The sequence below is a fragment of the Parasteatoda tepidariorum genome, chromosome 11 (assembly GCF_982258835.1).
Source record: "Parasteatoda tepidariorum strain Cologne lab strain chromosome 11, Ptep-v5.0, whole genome shotgun sequence".
Taxonomy (NCBI): Eukaryota; Metazoa; Arthropoda; class Arachnida; order Araneae; family Theridiidae; genus Parasteatoda; species Parasteatoda tepidariorum.
The window spans coordinates 77,792,158-77,817,834 of NC_141765.1; the positions used below are offsets into that span (position 1 = coordinate 77,792,158).

The 25,677-nt window shown below is 28.1% G+C and overlaps 1 protein-coding gene across 1 annotated transcript in view; it reads right to left on the bottom strand.

The window, feature by feature from the left end:
• The window catches only part of LOC107452007 (BRISC complex subunit Abraxas 2), a 66,091-nt gene that overhangs the window by 11,837 nt on the left and 28,577 nt on the right, over positions 1-25,677 (bottom strand). Inside the window, exons 7-9 of the mRNA XM_016068281.5 lie at positions 20,481-20,580; positions 4,971-5,135; positions 3,737-3,943 (exon numbers count right to left, since the gene is read on the bottom strand). Of these exons, the coding sequence (XP_015923767.1) occupies positions 3,737-3,943; positions 4,971-5,135; positions 20,481-20,580 (472 nt within the window). The remainder of the gene's footprint in view (positions 1-3,736; positions 3,944-4,970; positions 5,136-20,480; positions 20,581-25,677) is intronic.

Below are 25,677 nucleotides of genomic sequence, written 5' to 3' on the forward strand. Positions count from 1 at the left end.
TCAATGAGAATGACCCATAATTAGATAAAATATCATAATATATTCATTTAACATGTCTGTTTCAATTTTGATAACAAATTATCTATTTTCTTAATTCAGAATATCAGTAATGTATTTTGAACATAATAAAATCTATTGTAGAACAATATTCTACAGATAACTAAGACTTACCAAGCTTTATTTTTCTTAAAATATATCCATAAAATGTGAAAATCAAAATTATAAGAAAGGTGAAGTAAGTTTAGAAGATGGTGTAAATTACGTATCACAGTGTGTGAGTTGTAAATTGAATTGAGGTGTATGTTTCTTAAATCAGAACAATATGAATAGCAAATGATACAAAACGCACGAAATAACAAGACGCTTTTGTTGCATGATTAGCTAATAGTTTTCAAGTGAATAGTGATCATTATGATGCAAATTGCAATTTGTGATTCGAAAGGTGCTTAATATAGAACAGCTATGTGTGATTCTTAAATCGTTTTGATAAGAATTGTGAGTGGTAATTCTTAAATCACTCTTTTGTGAATCGCAATGTGTGATTTGTAAACTACTAGAATAAGAATTGTGAGGCATGATTCTGAAATTACTTAAATACGTATCACGTTATATGATTAAGAAATAACTTTAATTGAAATCATGACGTGTGATTGATAAATCACTTTAATGTGAATCATGATGAGTGATTTATAAAATACTTTAATATGTAACGATGAGTAATTCGCAAATCACTTTTAAGTAATATTCGATACGTGATTCATTAATTACTTTCATTTAAATCGCAATTCGTAGAACATTTTATATGAATTCCAATTCGTAAATCAAGAATCAGATTAATGTGAATCATGATATTTATTCATAATCAATGACACCTGTAGATCTAAATTTTATTTATTAGCAGTAAAAACTAAATGTAAAAATGTGATTATTAATGATAAAAAATTAATTATCCTTTGTACATAAATTAAAAGAACAAATTGTATAACAATATTAACCAGTTGTAATGCTGAATTTAACACATTGAACAGATTTTTAAATTGATTAAACACTATATCTTTTTTCGAAAACTATGACTACAAAATCTAAAATTTGCTAGAAATTTCAGCTTCCAAAACATCAGAGAGATGAACAATAATCTTTTGTGTAAAATCTAAGAGAGAAAAGTTTTGCATCTTCTTCAAGCCCTTTTTACTTTAAGCATTAAGAATTTCATCGAATTTCTCTAATATTCCTTTAAATTTATTTATTATTTTTTACTGCTTTTTTGATAGAGAGATTAGTATTATTTTAAATTCTAAAAAATCAAGCACTTTTCAAGTATCCTGGCAGAATTTAAGGACTTTTCAGGACGTAATACCAAAATATTGAAGGGTGTTGACACCGTTTTTGTATTGTTTGACACATTAAAGGAATAACCAGGATCACAAGATGGAAATAGCAAATGAAACACCATAGGCTCAATATGGTGGGACTGTTTGTACACAATTTGGCCCTTAAACTGGTGTTGTGAATATACGATGAAATCTACCTGCTGAGGCATTAAGCCTTTGGCAACAGTTACAATACTACTGACACTTCTGCTGCAGCACCAGATACAGACTTATGAAATTCAAGATAAATACTTTCTACCGAGTGCTACTGGTTAGATTCATATAACAATTTATGAATTGTTATATGATCTAATTTAGATTGACAAAAAGGTTTAGCTATATAATGTCTTGAATAATCCTGCACCCTGTCCTGATATGCAACAGGCTAAAACAACTTCATTTTCATGTACATAGATTTGAGCAAAACGTGACTTTTCTTAGTGTTCTAAAAATACACTTGTAGTGACCAATGCATTCACGCTGCCAAGAAGAAGCAACACGCTTATACTCTTGAAGGCAATTTCTTCAGATACACAAAATGCAGACAAAGCAAAATTATAAAAATCAATATTCTGTCTGAAACTTACGGAATCATTTTTCCCAGTAAAAGTTTTGTCCAATTAAGTTTATTTCTACCATGCTCTCTAGCAAAAGCACTGCTATGATTGCATTCAACGGACAGAGATCCTATTGAGGGGGAGGGGAACCTTCATCTGAATATGATTCTTCGAAATAAAGAATTTCGCTAATTTTTCTAAATTCAATTCTAAATTCAATTTCTACTGTGGGCTTCTCTTTCGCGGGGAATTATTAACATGAAATTATTTTGATAATTCATCATACAACGTTCTTGCTCGGCAGTTCGACTAGCTAGATTTAGTCTCCTCTGCATTTGATATTGTCTGTCACATTTTCTCCAGTTTTCCATTTTATTGGAATGACCGGGTATTCTATCTTTCAGTGTGAATGATTAAAAATAAACTTGATAAAAATAAAACTCAATAAAATATTGGTGAACATGTTTGTTTGTAAAAGGAGTTCAAAGCACAAACTGAGTTGTAATCAGCATCACATAACCATAAAGTCAGAAAAATGCATTGGCTGCTGATTGGTTGCTTTGGTGTTCACACGCATGTGTTCTCCTTTTTGATTGGATGGTTCATGCATCTGAAGCATAAGACTTGTATTGTCAACAATTTCATTGGATCTTGCAACACTACCATTAGATTTTCATGTATGATTTTAGATTAAGAAAATCACTTTTATTTATTAACATTTTAAATTTGACCATTTAACAATCGGAATTCATAGTAATAGACATCATACCATATTTAGAATATTAAAAAATGTGAAAGTTTACAGTGAGGAAAAATAAAACCAAATTATAAAATTTCTTCTAAGAATAGCTTAGAAACAAATACAATAGGATTATTTTTAAAAAATTGTTTGCAGAAAAGCCAAACATATCTGGTGTACCAAATAGCACTCTTTAGAATGTAAAATTATGGTGTTTGTATGAAACTAAAAATAATAAAAATAGCTTCATAAATCACATTTTAATGTAACTGAAAATAGTTAACACATCAGCCCACCAGCATATAATTGGTTATGCACACTTATAGATGGTACACCAGTACATCGGCATAAGGATGCATATAGCCAAAAAAAGAATGACAATTACTATTCCAATTTGTAGAGCTTGTTTCAGGGCGCAGAGCCAGATTTTTCAACAAAACAATAAGCACCTTTTAAGTACTCAAAAAATATTTTTAATCACTTTCCAAAAAAATCAGAATTAGAATCTGTGCAGTAACAAAAATTATTTTTTCCATTGTTTAAATTCTTAATTTATAAACATAAAATCAATAAAATTCAAAAACATTTTAAAAATCTTTACATAATCATGAAAAATTAACTAGTTTCTGATAAATATTGCAGATAAAATTGTGAAAATCATGTATTTCTTGTAATTTAGAATGACTATCGATACAGCAAAGAAATCATCTCTTTTTAAAAGATGGAAAATTAAGCACTTTTTACGAGCCCCGAATAAAAAAAAGCACCTTTAAGGTTTTTTAAAAACATAAATCAAAAATAAGCACCTTTAGGCAATTTTTAAAAACACTATGCACCCAGTTGTTGTAAAACCATTGTAAATTAAAGCTTTATTATTATTTAAATTATCATTTAAAATATTAAAACTTTACAGATTAGTTCTGTGATGTTTTCTATTTATACACAATATAAAAAAATTAAGTCTTATCAATTTTACATAGCATTCCAGAAACATATTCTTTCCATTTTCACCCCTGATAATACTTATCAGAATTGTGTTAGGCACTGAAATAATTCTTAACTGAAATTACCATTATCATAAGCAGAATCTTCAGTTTCTGAATGGCCATCCATATCATCAGCTTTGTCATCCATCTCCTGAGCATCATCAGATGCACTACTATAATCATGATCAATGACTCGTTTATGTTCTTGTAAAACTTTTAACTTTTTTGGAGGAATATAATAACCACTCTCACTTGATTCTTGAGGGTCTTGAGCTTTATTTTGTTCAAAGTCTGTTAAAAAATACAAATTAAAGTTAACACACAAATATTAAAACTAATCAACATAAAATAATTATAAATATTTGTATGGCAAACAGAGTTTAGAGTTTGGATAAAAAGGAACCACATTTCCAAGTATATGGTGTAAAAGTCAATTCCTACTTTTTTTTATTTTAAACTGGTAGGTTTTGTGTATATTTGATGTATGAACTAGTTCTATAATACATACTTGCTGAAAATGACATTTTTATTAAATATAAAAATGGAGTGCACAAAAATGAAATTTCAAAAAAATTAAACTTTACAGAGATTGTTGAATTTTGCAGAGTTGATTTACAAATTGCAAAAAGAATTCTTGATTCTAGGTAATAAGTGAATGAGTTAACTGAAAAAAAATTTAAATAAGAAAAAGCGGTAGTCTATTTTTTTTATTTTTTTTTAATTGAAACTGTTGATTCTAGATTGATTTTTTTACAGTGTTTTGCTCAAAAAGCATTAAAATTTAGGAATATAATTTATGTGTAATGAAATAAGAGATTATTTTAATTACAGATGCAAGATAGACATGCTTCAATTTTTAAAAATGCTCACTTTCATTATGAAAGTTTAATTAGAGTAGAAAAATGTTATAGAAATAACCAAAACTGGAAAATGATCAAATTTTTACAACATTACTGATTAAAATAGAAGCAAGAGTTAGAATAAGATAATAAAAATATCACTCAATAAGTTTACATGGTATGATTAACAGCATAATTTCTTTTTTTTTTTATCTAATCCAATCAAACATTAAAATAAATTTGTTCTGTTATCATTGCAATGAAAAACAATATAACCAACTTTTGATTTCTCTCTCAGAACTTTTAGAATTGAAATTTTAGTTTATCCATTCATATTTTTTAATTCCCCAAAAATGTTAGTTTTCCAGAGAGAGTAGCCACCCTGTTAAGATAGATTTGATATAGATTGTCTTTTATTCCATTATTTTACTCAATTTTATCCAAAAATATAGCTATAATTCTAAACGCTATATACATACATTTGCCATATACTGAATGTCGCTTCTCATTTTCAAAGTCAATGACTTCACTCCAATACCGTTTTCTAGTAGGTTTGATATTTTTTGATTCTCGATAAGGTGGAATATTTTCAACATTCTCCTGGTCATCAAACTCATCGTTCCATGTAACAAAAGATTGCTTATCTAAAATGAAACAAAAATTTTTAACATCTCTAGTTTTGAAAATAATTTACATCATCTTAATAATTTATTTTTAAAAATGGTCAATCTTTAATGGTCAAAACGGTGTTAAAGGTCAATCACTTTTTAAAACAAAAGAACCACTAAATTAAATTTAGCTCTAATAGTTTAGTTTCATATAATACAAACTGTTTCCTAAAATCCAATATTAATGCAATTTAAAAGACATAACAAAAAGCTTCATGACGGAATTTCATTGCTTTTACCATTTGTATAAGATTAAAAATTAATATTTTCTCATTTAATATTATTATTTATATAATCAAAATAAGATGCTATTCCTCTTAAAAATTGGCAGTTTTATTGGTTTGTCTGGGCCTTAGAGTAAAGAGGAATAACTTTCCAGCTCTCATAATTGAAAAAACTATTTTTAATAGCAATTATACAGTCCCACAGATAATATGGTGTACTATTTCAAATTTGGATGCCACAACAAAGGTTCAAAAAAGAATACTGAGGATTATTTTCCACAAGTTTTGTTTTCATATGTTTCATTTAAAATGGTCAGACTATTTTGTTCTTGCTAGCTAAAAAATAATGTTTTTAAATAATATTAATGTCATCATTGTCTAGTGCTGTACTTCTCAAAGTGGGAAATATTGTGTGCACTAATTCAAATTTGGATGCCACAACGAAGGTTCAAAAAAGAATACTGAGGATTATTTTTTCACAAGTTTGTTTTAATTATCGTATGTTTAATTTAAAATGGTAATACGATTTTGCTCTTGCTAACTAAAAAATAATGTTATCAATGCCATCATTGCCTAGTGCTCTGCTTCTCTAAGTGGGCAATATTGCCTTTTTCTGGGTACAGTACAGAACCCGTTATCCGGAAGTCAGAAAACCGGAAAACCAAAAAACCGGAACGAAATTCGATACATTTTCCCGCAATTTTTAAAAAATTTTTTTTTTTTTCCTCTTAAGATTTCAGGATTTTTTTTTCTTTTTTTAAAGATGTTTACCTTACCATCATTTTGGAAATAATTATTAGCGTATTACTTCATCGTTTTTTCTTTCCAAATATTTATTTATTTATTTTTAGTTGGGTTTAACAATAAAAAAACGGCTTTTTGTAGTGATTCAGAAAACCGGAAAAATCAGTTATCCGGAATAGCGATGGTCCCTACCGTTCCGGATAATCGGTTCCCTACTGTACTAGAATTGATTAAGTGGACATTAAAAGGCTCAGAGAAAATTGGAGGTGTTGAAGTGCTCTTTCTTATTTGTTTATTTATTATGACGCCTCGGGGGAACAGTCAGTTTTTGGTATTACCACTGATGACAGAAATCTCCTGAGTGTTGGCAGGCAGTGTGTCTCCTGATGAAGTGCTGTATTGCTAACACACATATCTTAAAATTTTCTTCGTTTTCTGCTATAATTGTACTTCTGGCCTTCTAAATTCAGGGTTCACACTCTTTTAACAAAGCAAAAAACTAAGGACTTTTTTTGAAAAAATTAAGGACCTTAAAAATAGTATGATTGTTTAGCATCGAATATACATATGCAATCAGTGACAATATCAATTATTTACCTTTCTTAAAAAAGATATTTAAAAAGTTATAAAAAATTATATTTATATTCAATAAAAAAAATTATAAAAAACTATTTTATTACAATGCAAGTACCAATACAATTGTATTAATTAACAGGGTTTGCCAAAGTAGCAACAGGCAACTTTTGCCTACCCGGGTTGGGTCTTATGTAAAAATATTTTCAGATTGTTAAGAATTAATGACATGTATGAAACTAATCCGTATTCCATTTTTAATGGTTCATTAAAATTAAATTGTAAAATTAAAGTGCAGAAATTAAGATTCATATTTTTTTCATATATGAAAAGAAAGAAATAAAGAAATTTGGAAAAAACTTTGAAAAAATTATTAGAACAAGCTTTCATATTTCACTGTATCACAATTTCAGTTGTGAGCAATTTTGCTTAATATTCAGTTATGCCAAAAAAATTCTTTCTTTTCTATTAATAGAATGTTACATGGGTATATATTAAAAGATTTAATACTAAAAAGTTCAATTAGAGTTATGCATGAAAGTAGTTTTCTTAACTATGTCATGCATAATTAAGTCATATTTCAAATAAATACAGGCCCTACTAATATCTAAGCACCTTAAATTATTCCACTATTTTTTCATTAGGTCTTAAAAATCACATTATAATCAATATTTTATAAACTTTTTATAGAATAAAAATACAATTATGCTTAAGAAGATTTATAATATTTAAACCAATATGCTTTTAATATTAGTTTTTGGTGGAATATATAAATAAAAGGGTCAAAATGATTTTTCAAAGTTATCAATACATTCCTATGACCAGAAAATTGGTAAGGTTTCTTAATTAACAAATACTGATAAATTATTTATTTATCATCCTCTATCATTCTTAATATTATTCTCTACTATTATTATGATTTGATATTTTATCTTTATCCTAAATTAGTTTAAAGCTGAAAGTGGTATTCTTTTATTATAAAGTAATCCAGTAATATCAACCTATCAGGTAATGTTTGTAAAAACAATATTGAAAAGTTTGGAAAAACATATTGAAAACTGTAAATTAACCATTTTAAAATTATTACTAAACAGCAAATGTTTTATATTTACTTTTATCATGAGCTTTGCATAAAAACTTTTTCAGCGAAAACTGTTATTAAGAATTAACTTTACATAATATTACTAAACAATCTAGCAAGAAACATGGACTAATTTTAAAGCAACCAAAAATTGGACGAATTTTAAAAAAAAGTATATTAAGTTGCAATGTTAATTGAACAAAATGATTAAAAAAATCTAAATTTAAATCTAATATACATTAATAACAAACAGTTAGGGATCTTTTAATGGAGTAGATTAAAATTTTTATGTAACAATCTGCTTAGTTTTCATTATGGATTCTAGTTCAAACATTTTTTCTGATACTTCTTATTTTAGGGCTTTATGTTGTTTTTATAAGCACATGCACTACCAGTAAAACCAAATTTCTTGAATTCTGCTGATTTTAAAGTTTAATGTGGGTCTTCTACTTAGAACTAACTGCCCCCTCCCACAAAAAATAGCATGATTCCATGTGCAGTATCCCCCTTGTCCACACACTATTATTTTATTTTGGAATGCTTCACTCTCCTCATAAAGTATCATTCTAGGCAAAAGGAATAATATATTAATGAAAGGACATGTTTTCTTGCCTGTAGCTCCCTCACACACATTCCTTCTAGTTTCTCTAAAAGGCTTTACTCTCGATGCATGGTCCAATTCTAGGTGATAAAAGAACAACTTTTTGTTTTAAAAATTTTTGAAAGAGCGAAAAATTGTTCCAGATAACTACAGTGATTCTGAAAAATTATGCACTTTGAAAACCTTGCACCAAAATTAAGTACTTCCAAGGGTGCTTATTTTCCAAAATAAAAATTAAGCAGTTTTTAAGGACTTTTAAGGACCGCGGGAACCCTGAAATTAAAATAAGACTACTTTGGTTTCAGCTGCTTTTAGCACTTTTCCATTTTGATTTATTATTTTAAATGTTACTTACTTATTTTGTCTTTTTCTGAAATTGTGTAAATCAGTTTCATTCCTTGATTAGATATCTATATTATAATTACATTTTAATCCACTTATCAATTTATGCCTGGTATTTTCAAATGAAAAGAAAGTATTGTTTGCATGCAATTATAAATCTTGCTTTTTTATATTTTGAAATTATTCTTATTTGATAATGACAAAAAGTATTAAATAATAAGATATAACATTTTGTTTTGATTCATATTTTAACATGCAAAAATACAAAACAAGAATGAAATATTGAAAAAATTTCAAATTTGCTCAAATGTATACACATTGGATTATTCAGACACATGCAGATGTTTCATTCAGAAGTTCTTACTTGATTATGTGAATTCACTGCCAAATATTTATTATAAATATCAGAACATTTCTTTATTTCATTCATCTACCTCTATTCATATTTTTTTCATGGATTGTTTTGCAAAGCTTGATCTTGAATAATCATGTAAAATTTAATGAATAAAGGTAGTAGCACTTCAATCCCCCATCATAATTGCTCGACTTAACATCAGATTTTCATACATTCAGATAGCTATAACATTTCCAAAATATCTGTCCCTCTTCTTTTGCTCAAAAACACAAATGATTTTTATCAATTTGGCATTGAAATTTTGTAGACTAGATAGCAAAAGATTTCTGATAACATAGACATTTACATCACTGATTAAAATAAAAGTAGTTAAAATATATTGTACAATTTAATGTAAGAAAAGGATATTAATTTCCAGTTCACCTAATCAGGGATGAGAGTAGTCAGAAAGTAAAAAAGAGGAAATCCAAGAAGATTTTCATATATATATATATATATACAGAAATTCGACAAAAAAAGTGCGATTTTTAAACTTGTAAACCATGTGATTATAAATCCTGATATGAGGCTTTTATATCACGTAAATATGAAACTCTACATCGAATTTAAAAAATGCGAAAATACAAATCATGATGCGTAATTTTCAAATCACGATACATAATTTTTAAATCGCGTGATATTACAACCGCAAAAACGAATCACGACATTGGATTTTAAGCTCGCGTGAATACGAATTGCTACATGGGGTTTTAACAGCTCGTAAATAAAAATCGCGATGTTGGTTTTTTAAATCTCGTAAATAAGAATCGCAATGTACAATATTTAAATCGCCTGAATAAGAATCGCAACGTTCAACTGTTAAATCAGGCAAATATGAAAATCGATGTTTGATAATAAAATCGCGATTTTAAAAATGCATAAATACATAACACAATATTGGATTTTTAAATCCCGTAAATAAGAATCATAATGTACGGTATTTAAATAGCGTAAATAAGAATCGCAATGCACAACTTTTAAATCAAGTAAATGCGAAAATCGATGATTGATATTAAAATTGCATGAACAAAAATCGAGATATTTACAGAGTCTGGACTTGGGATTACTAAAAGGCTTGTTTGTATTGTTTTTGTTTCGACATAATAAATAAAAATTTACAAGATTAACTGAATTAGCAAATAAATATTTTCACTGCAAATCTACCTCTAATTTTTCTCTCTTCTTTTATTTGTTTTCACACCAGAATACAAGAAGCAGCGGCGTCTGAATTACGAAAATACGAGCTATCCCGCCGACGGATAAAAAAATACGGAAAATCTTATGTTCTGTGCGTGAAATCGGAGAAAATAGCTAATATAAGTAAAAATGCGGAAGGGTTAGCAGCTAGGACGTAGTTCGAATTTTATGTTTATCCTTGAAAATCGTAAATAAATATAATTATTTTACTTCAACGACTGAATTTTTTAATAAAAGCGGGATATTTATTAAAAAAAATTTAAAAAAAGAAAGAAACTTTTAGAGAATCGGAGTTTTTGATAAAAAGGCTGAAATTCGAGAGACAAAAAATCTTATCCCTGTATACAGGCCAACCAGTTTTATCCCAAGGAAATGATTTTTAGAGAAACTTCAGAGGGAGGAATAAGGACTTCAATAATTTCGCTCCGTGGAAAATTAAATTCCTCATAAAATATTTTAACTTGTGCAAAAAAAAATTTCAGCGGAAATTAGCGGGAAAAATCTGAAAAAAAAGCGGAAATCCGCGAATCCGCGGAAGAATCTCATCCCTGCCTAATAAAATTATCAAAAAAGATTGATCATTAACTTAATGAATCACTAAAACTTAAAAATAAAAATTTATGTGATAAATGTCTAGATGTCTTAAAAATAAAACAAAAATTTGCTGCTTTTAAAAGTTTCAAAATATTTATAGGTTATTAGGAAGAAAAACTAAATACAGCTATATAATATTTACTTTGTAAATATTTAAGAAATTTTAAAAATATAACTATTTAAAGAAAAACAGAGAGAAAGTAAAAATAAACTAGCTGAAATATAAATATAATTACTAAACTTTATAATGGTGATAATAAAAAATGAAAAAAAAATATTTTGAACTTTTTTAAAAAATACATATATATATATTTTTAAGATTATAATTTATTGATAGGAAAAGCAACAAATAATATAATTTCTAATTTCATTCAAATTTGACATTAAGTTTAATATTGAGAAAATTACAAACAAGGAAAATTAAGTCTCAAATCTGAAATATCAACATTAAATCTTATATATTATTTTTATATTTTTATTATTTTTATACTTTTATTTTTTTTATATTTTATTATTTTTATATTTTATTATTTTTATATTTTATTATTTTTATATTTTATTATTTTTATATTTTTTATTTTGATTATTATATTTATTCGGCAAGATAAATTATTTTTTGAAAGTCTGTTTTAACAAGTCTCGTGGATATAATTATGAAATTACAGAATAATTAACTAATGATTTTAATTTAAATTAGAAATATTTTAATTTACACAAAAATAAAAGAAAACCCTTTAAAACGGACTGGCCTTGGATTATAGTGTCAATTCAAATCTTATTGTACGACCACTAGATAAAAGCCTCTTTGAAAAAAGTTAGCAGGTATAGATCATACTGTCATACGTCTATCACAAATTAGCTTTATTGCATCATATAAGTTTTTCTTTAAAAAAAAAAAAAAAAGAGAAAAAGAACACTATATATAGAGCAAACAATTCTGTTAAATGAATGTGATTTTGAAATTACTTCTTGTATTATCAATTTTACACTTTATTTTCACCTTAACAATTGATTAATGAGGAACCTGCATGCGTTGGGTAATAGCAGAATGCTGATTATTTTAAGTAGTCTTTATCTTAAAACTCTCTAAAATCAATTCAGAATTTAAAAAACAGACCCGAATTTAAAAAAAACTTAACTTAAAATTAGCCCAAAACGAAACTAACTTCACATGACACAAAATGAGGTGGGGTTTGCTTATGACGTCAAAGTATAGTAACTCAGCGAACGGGAGGAGTTAAACCAAAGCTTCTTATCGAGAAAAGTGTTACAAAGGCGTTTGAATTTGAATTGCATTTTTAAAAAATTGTTTTTCTTTCATGTTTATATCATATATATAGTTCAAATATATATGTAGTGTATATCAGTTGCATCCTCCCCCTTGAGAAAATTTTTGTGGGCACCTTTCAGTATAATGAAATAAAATTGAGGAATGAAAAAATAAATGTCGAAACTACTTTTTTTTCAATAACTTGAGAAATAAATTCATTTTTCTTTATTTATACTGATTCATTTTTATTTATATATGTCTATAGATAAAAGTTTAAACTGTCTTGAAAGTTTTTATTTAATGAGTTGATCCCAATTAGAGGGAATGGAATGAATGGTATATGACCTGGAATTACAAGTTTTGAGGTAAATAAAATATTTTAAAAAAATTCTTTTTCATTATTGACTTCTAAAATAATTTCTAGAATTTTTTTTCTTTTTAGAAGAAATGTAAATAATGCTAAACCCCTATCATTTTTTATTTTAACTTTGATAATTTTTTCTTCTAAATAAAATTATTTTTTAACTTTAAAAAAAAAACCTGTACACCACTGCTCTCTAAGAATAAAATCCTTTCATTTTAAAGAATAAAAAAAAAAGAAAGAAAGTGATCTGAACAGCATCCTATAAACATTTTAATTCAGTATGATGAATTATTCATTCAGAGAAGCTTATCAATAAGAAAAACAATCTTATAGAATTAAATTATAATTAAGTAAGTTGCTGTAAAATGGTCTTAGCAACAGTATAATGCAATAGTTGCTGACAATTTGAGAGTTTTTTTTCATCGCATTTTATGGCTTTGCACCAAATTTGTCTTTTTTCTCCTTTTGGTACACTAAAAAATAATTTATTTGGTGTGTTTAATCTAGAACTATCGCAGCATGGTACAATGCAAGACTTATGGTTTTTACTCAGAGCCATTTTTCAGAATTTAATAGTGTGGCACATGCTTTCGCCGTTTCGAAACATGAAGGGAATTGTGGTTGTACTATTTTGTGACGTCATCAGAGCAGATGGGAACCCTAGCAGCGATTTAGGGGGCAGGGCTAATTGAACGATTTTAACTATTAATAACAAAATTAACTTGTTATCGCACAGGTGTGAAATTGGTGTCAATCTTCATAAAATGGCATGATGTTTCATTTTAAAACACAAAAAAAAAGCATGCAGGTTCCTCATTCCTGATGAACATTCCTTTTTTTTTCGGAGTCCCATGTTCCCAAAGATAATTTGAAGTTACATTTCCTATTTATAAATTTACATTAAAAAAAAAAAAAATCTCTTTGCCCATGAATAAGATCCATGTAAGGAAGAGGGGGGGAAAGAGATTTCTGGGAAGGAAGGAATAAATGTGTCATGATTGGGATTTCGTGAAAGGTACAAAATTAAAAGTTTAGATTGGAGAAAATCCCTAAAAAGTTCTGCTGAAATATAAATCTTTGATTCTTGGAAGTTTGAGATCTTGAGATTCACAAAATTCTGTAAATTAGTGGAAAAATTTTACATCCTGAGCGGATAAGCTTTGCATTCTGTAATAATGTGTATTGAGGAAAAAAATAAAATTTTCTCATTAAAAAAATTTCCGCCCATTTTTCAAAATATGTCATATTTGTGTTTTAGCTCAAAAATGGGCAAAATAAAACATTTGTATCTGTTTTTTTTAGATTTGGGACAGATTGGTACAATTTGCGCAGGTGTAGGACACCTACTTAAGCATTCTAGCTAGACAGAAAGTAGTAGAAATTTTGCCTGGAGATAAATTTATTTTAGCAATGAAATTTTCTTTCAGCGCAGAACATAGTTTTAAGTGCTCTAGCTTGTCGAGCAATAGGTATAAATATAAAAATATTTGCCATTTTTAAACTTAATATTCAGGAACTAAAAACCATTCAATAAAGTACGGTATTCCAGCAACAGCTCATAATGGGCCTGGGAGCTCATGAAAACTTTAGCTTCACAATTTTGTGAAAATTAGGCAATGTGGTGAGCATTGCTTACAAGCTACCTTTTACTTTCCAAACATGTGATTCCAAACATTGTCTGGAATCGCAACAAACATACTTCCCAAACATTGATGTTCTATAATATATATTATTCAATAAAAAAATTCAAATGCAGTTTCTCAATTAAAAATTATCCTATTTAAGTTACTGTATTGAACATTTATGAAAACTAATATTTTCAATTTTAATCCCCCCCCCCAGAAATTCTTTCCGTTTGAGCGACTTAATCTGGGGTAACCCATAAGACAAGCACTCAGTTGAACACGCTACAAACTTCTACAGTAGGGGTGCACAACCTGCGGCCCGCCAACCCTTTATGTGCGGCCCGCGACAATCTGAACAAAATGGGGGGGGAAATAATTCAAATATTTTTTTTTGAAAAACAAAATAAATCGGAAATTTGAAATTTATGCATTTAAGTTTTTTGACGCACCCAATTTCAAACAATGTAGTTTTCAATCTCTTTTTTTCCGATGGTTACCTCTATAGATTTATGCATAGTTTTGAATATTCCAATATTTTAAATACATAATTATTACGATATACGAATTTCTAATTTTAGTTATTACCTTTGACGCACTTCAAGTGCGCCGATTTCATCGTAAATCCAACTACTTTCCGGTAGTTATTGCTGCCCATTTTTACGCACTTTCTGAAATCGCGATTTTTGAAAGTTAGGAAACGCTTTATTTGTGCAAACTTCATGAAAAATCTAATTGACTTTAGATAATTTTTCGGCAGTTATTGCTACGCATTTCCGCATGGTTTTTAAAATTTGGATATTTTATCACCATATTATTACAAATCGCGATTAAATAATCGCTCATTTAGATAACCATTTTTTGACGTGGTTTATTTGTACCAATTTTATCACAAATAAAATTTTTTTCAATCGTTATTTTGGCAATTATTGTTATACATTTCTTCAAGGCTTTGAAAGTCCCGATATTTTTATATGGTATTGCAATACTTAAATTTAGAATTTCGCAATTAAATACATAAAATTTTGACGCGTTTTATTTACGCCAATTTCACTGTAAATATAAAGGGATTTTGATAATTTCTTTGGTAGTTATTACTACGCTTTTACCTGTGATTTAAAAAAAAACTGATATTTTTAATACTATAATTTGACAGCACACGAGTTTTGAACAGTGCATTAAAATAATTACTTCTTACATGCTGTATTTGTGCCGACAGGGGTCTGCCACATATTTTGTAGAAGGTCCGTTTTTGTAAAATTGTGAAAAAATTACTCGTAATTTGTGAATATAAAATAAGCATTAAGTCACATTCTTTCAACCAGGGTCCTGCTTTTATGAATTCGTGCAAATAGGGTCCTTATTGCAAAAAACCTTTTTCAAGGAGCTTTTAAATTGCAAATAGATACAAGATAATGCTCAACACTATAAAATTATAATTAAAAAAAATTAAATTTTCAAAAATAAACAGCAATTGCTGCTTCTAAATTAGAGATGCAACAGACAAATATTTGGTATTTAGCCTATACTGCTGAACGCAGAATATTCATTTCGGACAAATAATGGAAGAAGCATCTGCCGAAGAAAAAACTTAATTCGTTTACATCGATCTTTATTTTTTTTCCCTTGGGAAGGGTTTATTCAATTAACAAAACAATGAAGATAAACAAATTTGTGAAGGGTCCGATTAGCCCATTAACGATCGGTCAATTTTCAAGAAAATGGTCATAAAAGTGCCTATATTTTTGCTTTTGTATTTGTATTACGTATTTGATTAGTGCTGCAACTAGATTAAAATAAACTAACTATCTACATTTACCTTAAAAATATCCTGGTACTGCCATCAGGTATGTAAAATGAGAAATAAAATGTTTTCCGGTCAAATGAAATTAGTTTTGTTCTTATTGGCGTATTACTACTGGACACTCCAGCCCGTCAATATCACGGGAGCGAGAAATAGTGGGCGAAAACTCACCCCATCATTTTCACGGGAGCGAGAAGGAAGGGGTTAAAAGACAAATCATTTTGTGAAAGGTCCATTTTTAAGTTTAAATATTTTGTGAAGGGTCCGTTAACGGACCCAAATTTCTTCTAAACAGACCCCTGGTCGATTTTTACATAAATATAAGAGGTTTTTCGAACATGTTTTTTTTTCTTTCCAGTTATTGCTACATTTTTACTTGTGATTTAGAATATCCTGATATTTTAGCACAACATTACAACTCTTAAAATTCGATACTGTTTTAAATTTTTTTTTTTAAACTTAAATAGTAATTACGTATCTTAGCAAAATCGATCCCTTCCGGAAGAGAATAAGAATAAAAACAAATTGTGTACATTTATATTAAACGCGTTCCATTTTGCTAAAATATAATTCAAAACACATGCATATTTCTTTAGTCCCATTCGCAAGTTCAACATCACACACCCAACCTATTCTTTTTGTTCTTACAAGATTTAAAAATCACAGGTCGCATTTACGCGTTTTAAAAATCATACGTTTTAATTTGTCTCGTAATTTACAATTCATGCATCATAATTCGTATTTACGTGATCTTAAAATTGCGCATCGCATTTCGTATTAACGAGTTTTGTAATAACGAGATTTAAAAATCATCCATCGCGACTCAAATTCACAAGATTCAAAATTACGTCAGGCGATTCGTATTTTGGTGTTTAAATTATCACACGTTGTTACTCTTCTCAAAAATCAAACATCGCGATTCATATTCACACATATTAAGAAGTCTTACTGTGAGTAGTCTTTTCGCAATTTAAAATCATACATCGCAATTCGTATTCACGTGATTTGAAAATCACACATTGCGTTTTTTTATTTACGCAATTTAAAAATCACACATAGCAATTCGTATTTAAGCAAGTAAAAAATAACACATCGCTATTTGCATTCACGTGATATAAAAATCTGGAAATGAAGAACACCGTCTAGGACAAATTTCAAAAGTCATTAAGTTATTTGCCCTAATTTAATACTACCCACAACAATAGAATAAATTCCAGAATAAATTTGGTCTGTTCAAAATTGCCAAACAAAATCATTAAATTTTCAAGCAAAATCATCACATTTTCATTCAATGGCTCAAAAAAGCTATCACATGATCAAGTAAATAAAATTATCAAAATATTTAAAAAATTTGCAAATTACAGAATAACTATTAAAAAATATTAACCATTTTCTATATACTTCGACCATTTCATATCATTCATGATTATATACTGGGAAATAATTTGTATATCATTAAATTTTAACTGTAAAAAATGTAATCAAAATGAGTTTCGTAATGTAATGTAAATGTTACTAATTGTTTATGCATATGTGTATTAATTGTAAATAGTAAGTGTCATGTTATAAAAATATTAGTCATAAAAAATTGTAAACAAGTACCTTAATAGTTTTTTATTATTAAGGAAAATAGTTCCTTCAAAATTAATGCTTTCTTTCTTTTTCTTCCCTCTCTCTGCCCCTGCCTCATATAATTAATTTAAAATAAATGTTTTAAAGTTTAAGTATATTTCCTACTAAATGCAAAATCTTATTTTCCGCAATCTTATTTATAAGGCGTTTTGTTTCAATTTTAATTATTTTTAACCCTATAAACTTTCTTTAAATCAAAGTATTTAACTTGCATTTATTTTAATAACTAGAATTTTTTTTTTTAATTTAATTCTATGAACAAATTTTTTAAAGTTATAATTCATGTTTAAATCAGGGATGAGAGTAGTCAGAAAGTATAAAAGAGGATATCCAAAAAACAAAAAAAAATAAGAAAAAAAGGAGAGAAAAAATATATATATATATATATATAAACAAAAATTTGAGAAAAAAGTGCGATTTTTAAATTTGTTAACCATGTGAACATAAATTCCGATATGAGACTTTTAAATCACGTAAATATGAAACTCTACATCGAATTTAAAAAATGCGAAAATACAAATCATGATTTTTTAATTTTTTGATCACGATGCATAATTTTTAAATCGCGCGATATTACAACCACAAAAACGAATCATGATATTGGATTTTAAGCTCACGTGAATACGAATTGCTACATAGGGCTTTAAAAGCTCGTAATTACAAATCGCGATATTGATTTTTTAAATCTCGTAAGTAAGAATCGCACTGTACAATATTTAAATCGCCTGAATAAGAATCGCAACGTTCAACTTTTAAATCAGGTAAATACGAAAATCGAGATTTGATAATAAAATCGAGATTTTAAAAATGCATAAATACGAAACACGATATTGGATTTTTAAATGTCGTAAATAAGAATCATAATATACGATATTCAAATAGCGTAAATAAGAATCGCAATGTGCAACTTTTAAATCAGGTAAATTCGAAAATCAATGATTGATATTAAAATCGCGTGAATAAAAATCGAGATCTGAATTACGAAAATACGAGCTATCCAGCCGACGGATAAAAAATACGGAAAATCTTATTTTCTGTGCGTGAAATCGGAGAAAATAGCTAAAATAAGTAAAAATGCGGAAGAGTTAGCAGCTAGGGCGTAGATTGAATTTTCTGTTTATCTTTGAAAATCGTAAATAAATAGAATTATTTTACTTCAATGACTGAATTTAAAAAAAACGGGATATTTATTTAAAAAAAACGAAACTTTTAGAGAATCTGAGTTTTTGATAAAAAGGCTGGAATTCAAGAGACAAAAAAAATCTCATCCCTGTATAAAGGTCAACCAGTTTTATCCCAAGGAAATGATTTTTAGAGAAACTTCAGAGGGAGGAAAAGGGACTTCAACAATTTCCCTTCGCGGAAAATTAAATTCCTCATAAAACATTTTAACTTGGGCAAAAAAAAATTTCAGCGGAAATTAGCGGGAAAAATGGAAAAATCTGAAAAAAAGCGGAAATCCGCGAATCCGCGGAAGAATCTCATCCCTGTTAAATGAACTTTTGTATTATGTAATATGATTTAAAAAAAACATGAATTTTCCCATAGTTTTTTAATTATTTCTGATTAATTGATTCTGATTTTTGTTTTTTTCTTAAGTAATCAGTTTAGAAGTTTCTAACTTTAAACATTTAAAAGTATTTAATTTTATGCCAAGATATTACAAGGTTAACTTAGAAAAAGAATCTAGTGGCTAGAACAATGTTTTTATAACAAATACTACTTAAAATTGCAGTGAATACGTCTGTCTAAATACTTTGGATGTTCACTTTGGCATGCGGCCCTTTATTGGTCAATCTGCTGCACATGTGGCCCTTCACTCAAAAAGGTTGTGCACCCCTATTCTACAGCATCATATCATATAGTTTATTTTAATTGGCAATTTGAAAAAAAAAAGCATTAAGTCTGCAATACTTTGAAACAAAATACTTTAATTCAAAAAATAAAATCTCTTTCTTTTGAATAAATTCTGATTCTTTGGAAGTGCGGTATCATTTGCAAGTTTTTCTTGATGTGGAATCACATCTGCTTTAATTAAAAATCATGTTTTTATAAAAAAAAATAATAAAAGGAGCATTGCCTATTAATTTAAACATGCGATTATTTTATGTTTTGTTTTTCTGATTTTCTACATTTGATTTTTTCTTTTCTTTTCACAATAAATTTGGCACTCAATAAATTAGTTCTTTTTATTCATAAATTTTATCATTAGGTTTTTTTTTTTAAAAAATTCCATTGATCTTATTGATCTTGCCTTGTTTCGGGTTTTAATATTTATGCCAGTGCCTTTTTCGGCTAGATAATTTTTAAGTGATGTTTTTATTGAGATTAATAAATTTTCCTTTTATTTTATCGTTCCCCCGTATAATTAGGTAATTTGGTATATTGCATTATTTAATCATTGGTTTTGTTTATATTAGTTAATTTAGGAATTGTAGTTATTTTTTAAAAATAAATATGAGAATTTTGTATTTTTTAAACTTGTTTTTTCTTGTCTAAACTTGCAAATTTTTTTATTCTCTTAAATGTTATTTTTCCACCATTTTTTTTCTTTTTAAATATAGGATTGCTTCTCTTTTTCCTCTTACTTTAAAATGTGTTAAACTTTCTTTTTTTTAAATTCGGGTTCGATAAAACATTGATTAATGACACTTTTTGGTCGATCCAAAAAACCGGGAAATTCAGATATCCGGGATAGCGATGGTCCCGAGCAGCCCGAATAATTGGTTCTCTACTGTACTTATAGAGTGTGGAGTATGCTATGAAACACTTGTTTCCAGTTACATTTTTCTGGGGCGTCATATATTCTAAGACAACTTACACCTGAGAAATTAGGTAAATTGAAAAATAAGTTCAAAAAATAACTAATACAAAATTACCACTCATTGTCAGAGATTCCAACTCAGCTTCTAATCGGAAAACATCTTCTTCAATAGTAGCATTCACGCATTCAGAAGCTGTTAACTCCTCAGCTAAATTCTGAAATAATTAATATTCTTCATACTTATAAAGCCGGCCCAAAAATAAATAACAGATAAATTAAAAACTATGGAGTATTGAAAAAAAAAACAGGAAAAATACTTTAACATGTCTTAATTTTACCACTAGTATCATCAAAGGTTACTACAAGAGGAAAAAGTTTTTCACCAGACAAATTGCTGCTGTCCGTCGCTAATGTAAACTTTCTGGTTCATGGCATATAAGTTGTTTTGCGTTGTATCTGCTAAACCTTAGCAAATTTCAGTGGTTTATTTCCTAGCACAATTTAATTTGTTGGCAATAACCGATTCCAGGAACATCCGTTTAAATATATGGACCTCTGTGGTCGGCAACAGATAATGGTAAATAGTGCCGAATTAAAAAATTCACAAAGAGAGTCTCTGCTTTTATAACATTTTGGTTTTCTTTCATAGAACTTGAAAACATATCTTTTATGCTTTTACTGGAGGAGGAAGTGGCACAATTTGTTCGATAGGTGTGATCCCTCCCTGTGCCGTAAACAGTCATTTCGACCTCCAAGAGAGCTCGAAAAATCGCATTTGCAAATGTTGCAATAAACATGATGTGATGATTTAGGGGATATTTTGGCATCGTGATCTGTCTCACCAGCTACAATCGCCAAGATGCCAAATAGATTTTAAACTTGCGAATTTCCAGATATCCTTCACAAAATTCCGAGGTAGTTACAAGGTTTGTGAATCATACAAGGCCAGGTAATTAAAAATTTAATTTAAGAATTAAAATGTTAGGACAACATATAAGATACTGAGATATTTTAAGAAGCTTAAAAAGTTTGGGTATGTATTTGAGAGCGCTTTATGTTCAGTATCTTTATACTCCTTGAAGGGACACATAAACAGGGGTGATTGCGAGCCCAAGTCAAAATTCCGGAAAATTTCTTGAAAAAAAAAGTTTAAATGGAAAAATATTTATACAATGTTTTTTTTCCTTTTTCTCAATCTTTCTTAGTTTACTTAAAATATATTTAAAATTTTACACATACTTATACCATTTACACATACCTATGATAACCTGGAGAAGTAACTGAAATTTACAAATATGTCTTTCTTGAGTTTATGATTATAATAACTATATACTGATAAAAAATTAATATTAATCTTGAATATAAAGCTTATAAAGTATCTGGCTCTCCCTTACAAACAAATAAAATAAACTGTGGTTTTTAAGTTCCGGAAACTTTTGTGATCAATGTTTTTTTGAAACGTCTGAACCTTCGATCTCCGGAAACTTCCGGATCCCAGTTAGCGAAAAATCCAGAAATCCGGATTTTTTTCGGAGCACAATCAGCTCTGCATAAAGCATCAGCACTATTTTCGATAATCTACGTTGAAGTCACAAGAATCAATAAAACAAATCAATAATTTATCTTCACTTTTTGAAAGAATAGTTATAGTCAGCTGTTTTACATTGAATAATTTTAAACAGCAGAATGTTTTTAATTTCTTAAGATTTAATTCTCAACCAGCAGGCAATAGTTCTAAGTTTTATTTTAATAAAAACTTGACAATAATTTAAAAAGGAATTTTACTTTAAAGGAAAACCTAAATTAAAATACTAAACAAATTGATAAGTGAATAATGAAAAATAATGTATTTAGTAACGTAAAGAATAAGATTTTGAGAAATGTTAAAATTTAATTAAATAGTTGGTAAAATAGTTCTGTGAAACTCTTGCGCACTGGTAAATAAAAAATTTACTCAAAGATTAATACATTAAGGAACATCATTAATTAACATTAAGGAGTCCGAACTTTAGATCACTCTCCTGATCAAACTATGGCGACCATATTTTCCAGCTACCACCTATATGTTGAAGGTTAAGAATCCAAATATATAAAAAGAAATATACGTTTATTCAGAGAAAGTATGTTTTTGTGTCCGACTTTGTAACCTTATTTATAGTTAGCACTAATTATAGTTAGCACAATATTAAATTTTGTTTGCCAAAATCAGACTATTATAATATGTTTTACTTAACATATTTTTGCAAAAAAGGTACTAAGTTAAATTAAAAGTTACAAAACAAAAAGTATTAAGTTGATAATTTTAAGAACAATTTGGTTTGATAATTGCAAAGAAAACTAATTAGAAATTATAAAATGGGAAGAAAGAAAACTACTCGGGTTTTATCTTGTGAGCCCAATCTGAAAAAAACTCATAAAGTTGGCTTGGTTGGCTACCTTGAAGAACCCTGATGTCATGTAGAAAGTCAACAAACTACAATAAAACCAGAAAAATTATCATTTTTATTAATTTTCAAACAATTAAGATGGAAATCCTCCCTCTAAATAAAATCAATGGGAATAAAATAATCTAAAAGAAAGAAACATAAGGGGAGTTTCCTATAAAATGACAGGGGAGGGGGAAGTGGGGTCACATTTTGATTCAGGAAGTCATTTTGCATAATCAGGATGAATGTTGGGTTTTATTGCATGCAGCAGTGTGTTATAAGACCGCGGACTATCCTTCTTTATATGGTATTGAAAAAAAAAGATACTTCTATTCAGTCACATGGTGATTATGAAAGATAAAGTGGAGTTTTAAGAATTTCAAGTATATCTTTTCCTTTCAGTCTCTTAGAATTATTCCTTTAATCATTACAGTAGTTGAACTTATTTTTTAATTCATGTGCTTCACATTTATGAAACTTTATACAAAAATTATAAACTTTCCTTAAAAAATATATACTAATATTAGGGGTGCGCAACCAACTGCCAGCGGATCAAATGCGGCCAGCCGACTACTGAAGTGCTACACGCGAGAGCTTCTAAACACAATTAAAAAAATTGCTGAAACCAAAACTTAGCATTGAAACCAAACTTTCAACGCTAAGAATAGTATTTTCTGGAAAAACGGATTCATAAATCAATGAGAAAAATAAGGCTTATCAAGAACGCTTTTGAAAATGCTGCGCTATTATAAGTACTAAAGATTATATACAAAAGCGAGACAGAGAAAATAAAAATCCATCTTAATTTTCGAAAGAAAATTTTAAAGCTGAACATCTCAGTTTTTCAATTACCAGAAAAAGTCAATAAAAAAGAATTAAGTCAACAGAAATGCTCTTTAAAAATGCTCTTTAGAAATTCATCAAAAATATGACTAAAATTTTGTTAATGACTTAATTGTTATATGTACCATGATCCATTCAGTCAAGTTGGAGGGAAATATGATAATTTTTACAAAAACGTTAATGTTCATATATATATATATATATATATATATATATATATATATATATATATATATATATACAGTACAGAGCCCGTTATCCGGAGATCAGAAAACTGGAAAACCAAAAAACCGGAACGAAATTCAATACATTCTCTCGCCATTTTTAAAAATAAAAAAACAAATTTTTCCTAAGATTTTACGATTTTTCTTTCTTTTTTTAAAGATGTTTACCTTACCATCATTTTGGAAATAATCATTAGTGCATTACTTCATCGTTTTTTCTTATTTCTAAGATTATTTCCAATTTTTTTTTTTTTAGTTGGGTTTAACAATAAAAAAAAACAGCTTTTTGTAGCGATTCAGAAAACCGGAAAAATCAGTTATCCGGAATAGTGATGGTCCCGACCGCTCCGGATAATCGGTTCCCTATTGTATATATATTATCTGGAATAGTGATGGTCCCGACCACTCCGGATAATCGGTTCCCTATTGTATATATATATGAAAAGTGATTACTCAAATTCGAAATTCATGCATCGTAATATGGTATTAAAAATCTATTTAAAAAAAATTCTTGCAGAATTCCGAAGCAATAATCATCGAGGTGATCGAGAAATGAAATAGGCTAACAATGGAATCTGTGCAGATTGAAGAAATTAAAAGCGAAGACTCAAACTTGCAATTTAAAATTTTCAAAATTTTTTATTGTTTAAGAAAAATAAAGTTCAGTGTGTTCAAAAACCATCTTGTAGGGTGCAGATTTTCCACCCAATTTACGATTAAAAAAAAAAAAAAAAACATCCCTAGGAGTACAGAAAAGTCTCCCAATAGTCTCCTTTTCCTGAAAATAGCTGCTTTTTTAGCCCTTTCAGGCAAAAAAAAGTTGCCATAGTCACCTCATGCCAAAAATAGTTGCAAATAGTTGCCTGTGGCAACCCTGTATCTATACCAAGTCCAAAAAAAAACTTTGAAAATTACATTTCTAAAAAATATTCTGACGAATATTTGACCAATCATTTAACCAACTGAATTTTTTACAAAAGGACCAAATACTTGTTACATCCTTAATTTAAATGCAATATGATAGCATCCTGAGAAATTCATAAGGTGGCAGAAAACGTGAAATTTTAAACTGCTCAATGTTTATAGTTTTGATTTAAATTTTTTGCTGCTTAAGTGATCTTTTTCGAAGAAAAAAACAATTTTTACTATATAGAAAAATCGAATAATTAATAAAATGAAATAATAAAGTACATTACCAAATAAGTATTGAATTTAATTTTGAACTATAACAGTTTTGTTTTTATTTTAGGCTCTTCTTTAAAACTTATAAATTTTCTTCAATTAAAATATTTAATTTGAATTTATATTACTTAATTATGTACTAAGTTTTTTCCTACTTTCATTCTGTGAGCATTGCAGTTTTTTTATTAGAATTTATTTTTAAAATGAATTTTTGCATTGCGCGATTAAAAAAAAAAAAAAAAAAAAAAAAAAAAAAAAATTTCTTTTCTCCAATGTTTATTTATTTATTTTGATAAATCTATTGTTGATATAAAAATGGCAATTTTTTTTTTGAAGTATTCATTTTTTTTTTATGAATGAATTCTAATAATTGAACGCCTTTAATTTTCTACAAATATAATATTAAGTTTATTGATAAAAAAATATTAGAACACTAATGCTTAAATAAATATTACTACATTTGCCGTTAACGTGTCGAAATACATGTGCGGTCCTTCGTTAGTCAACCTGCTGTGCAAGTGACCCTTCACTCAAAAAGGTTGCGCACCTCTGCTAATATCTAAGTTTTTAAATACAGTGGAAAGTCGCATATCCGGAATCGATGGGACTTTCGGAAGTCCGGATATTAGATTTTTCC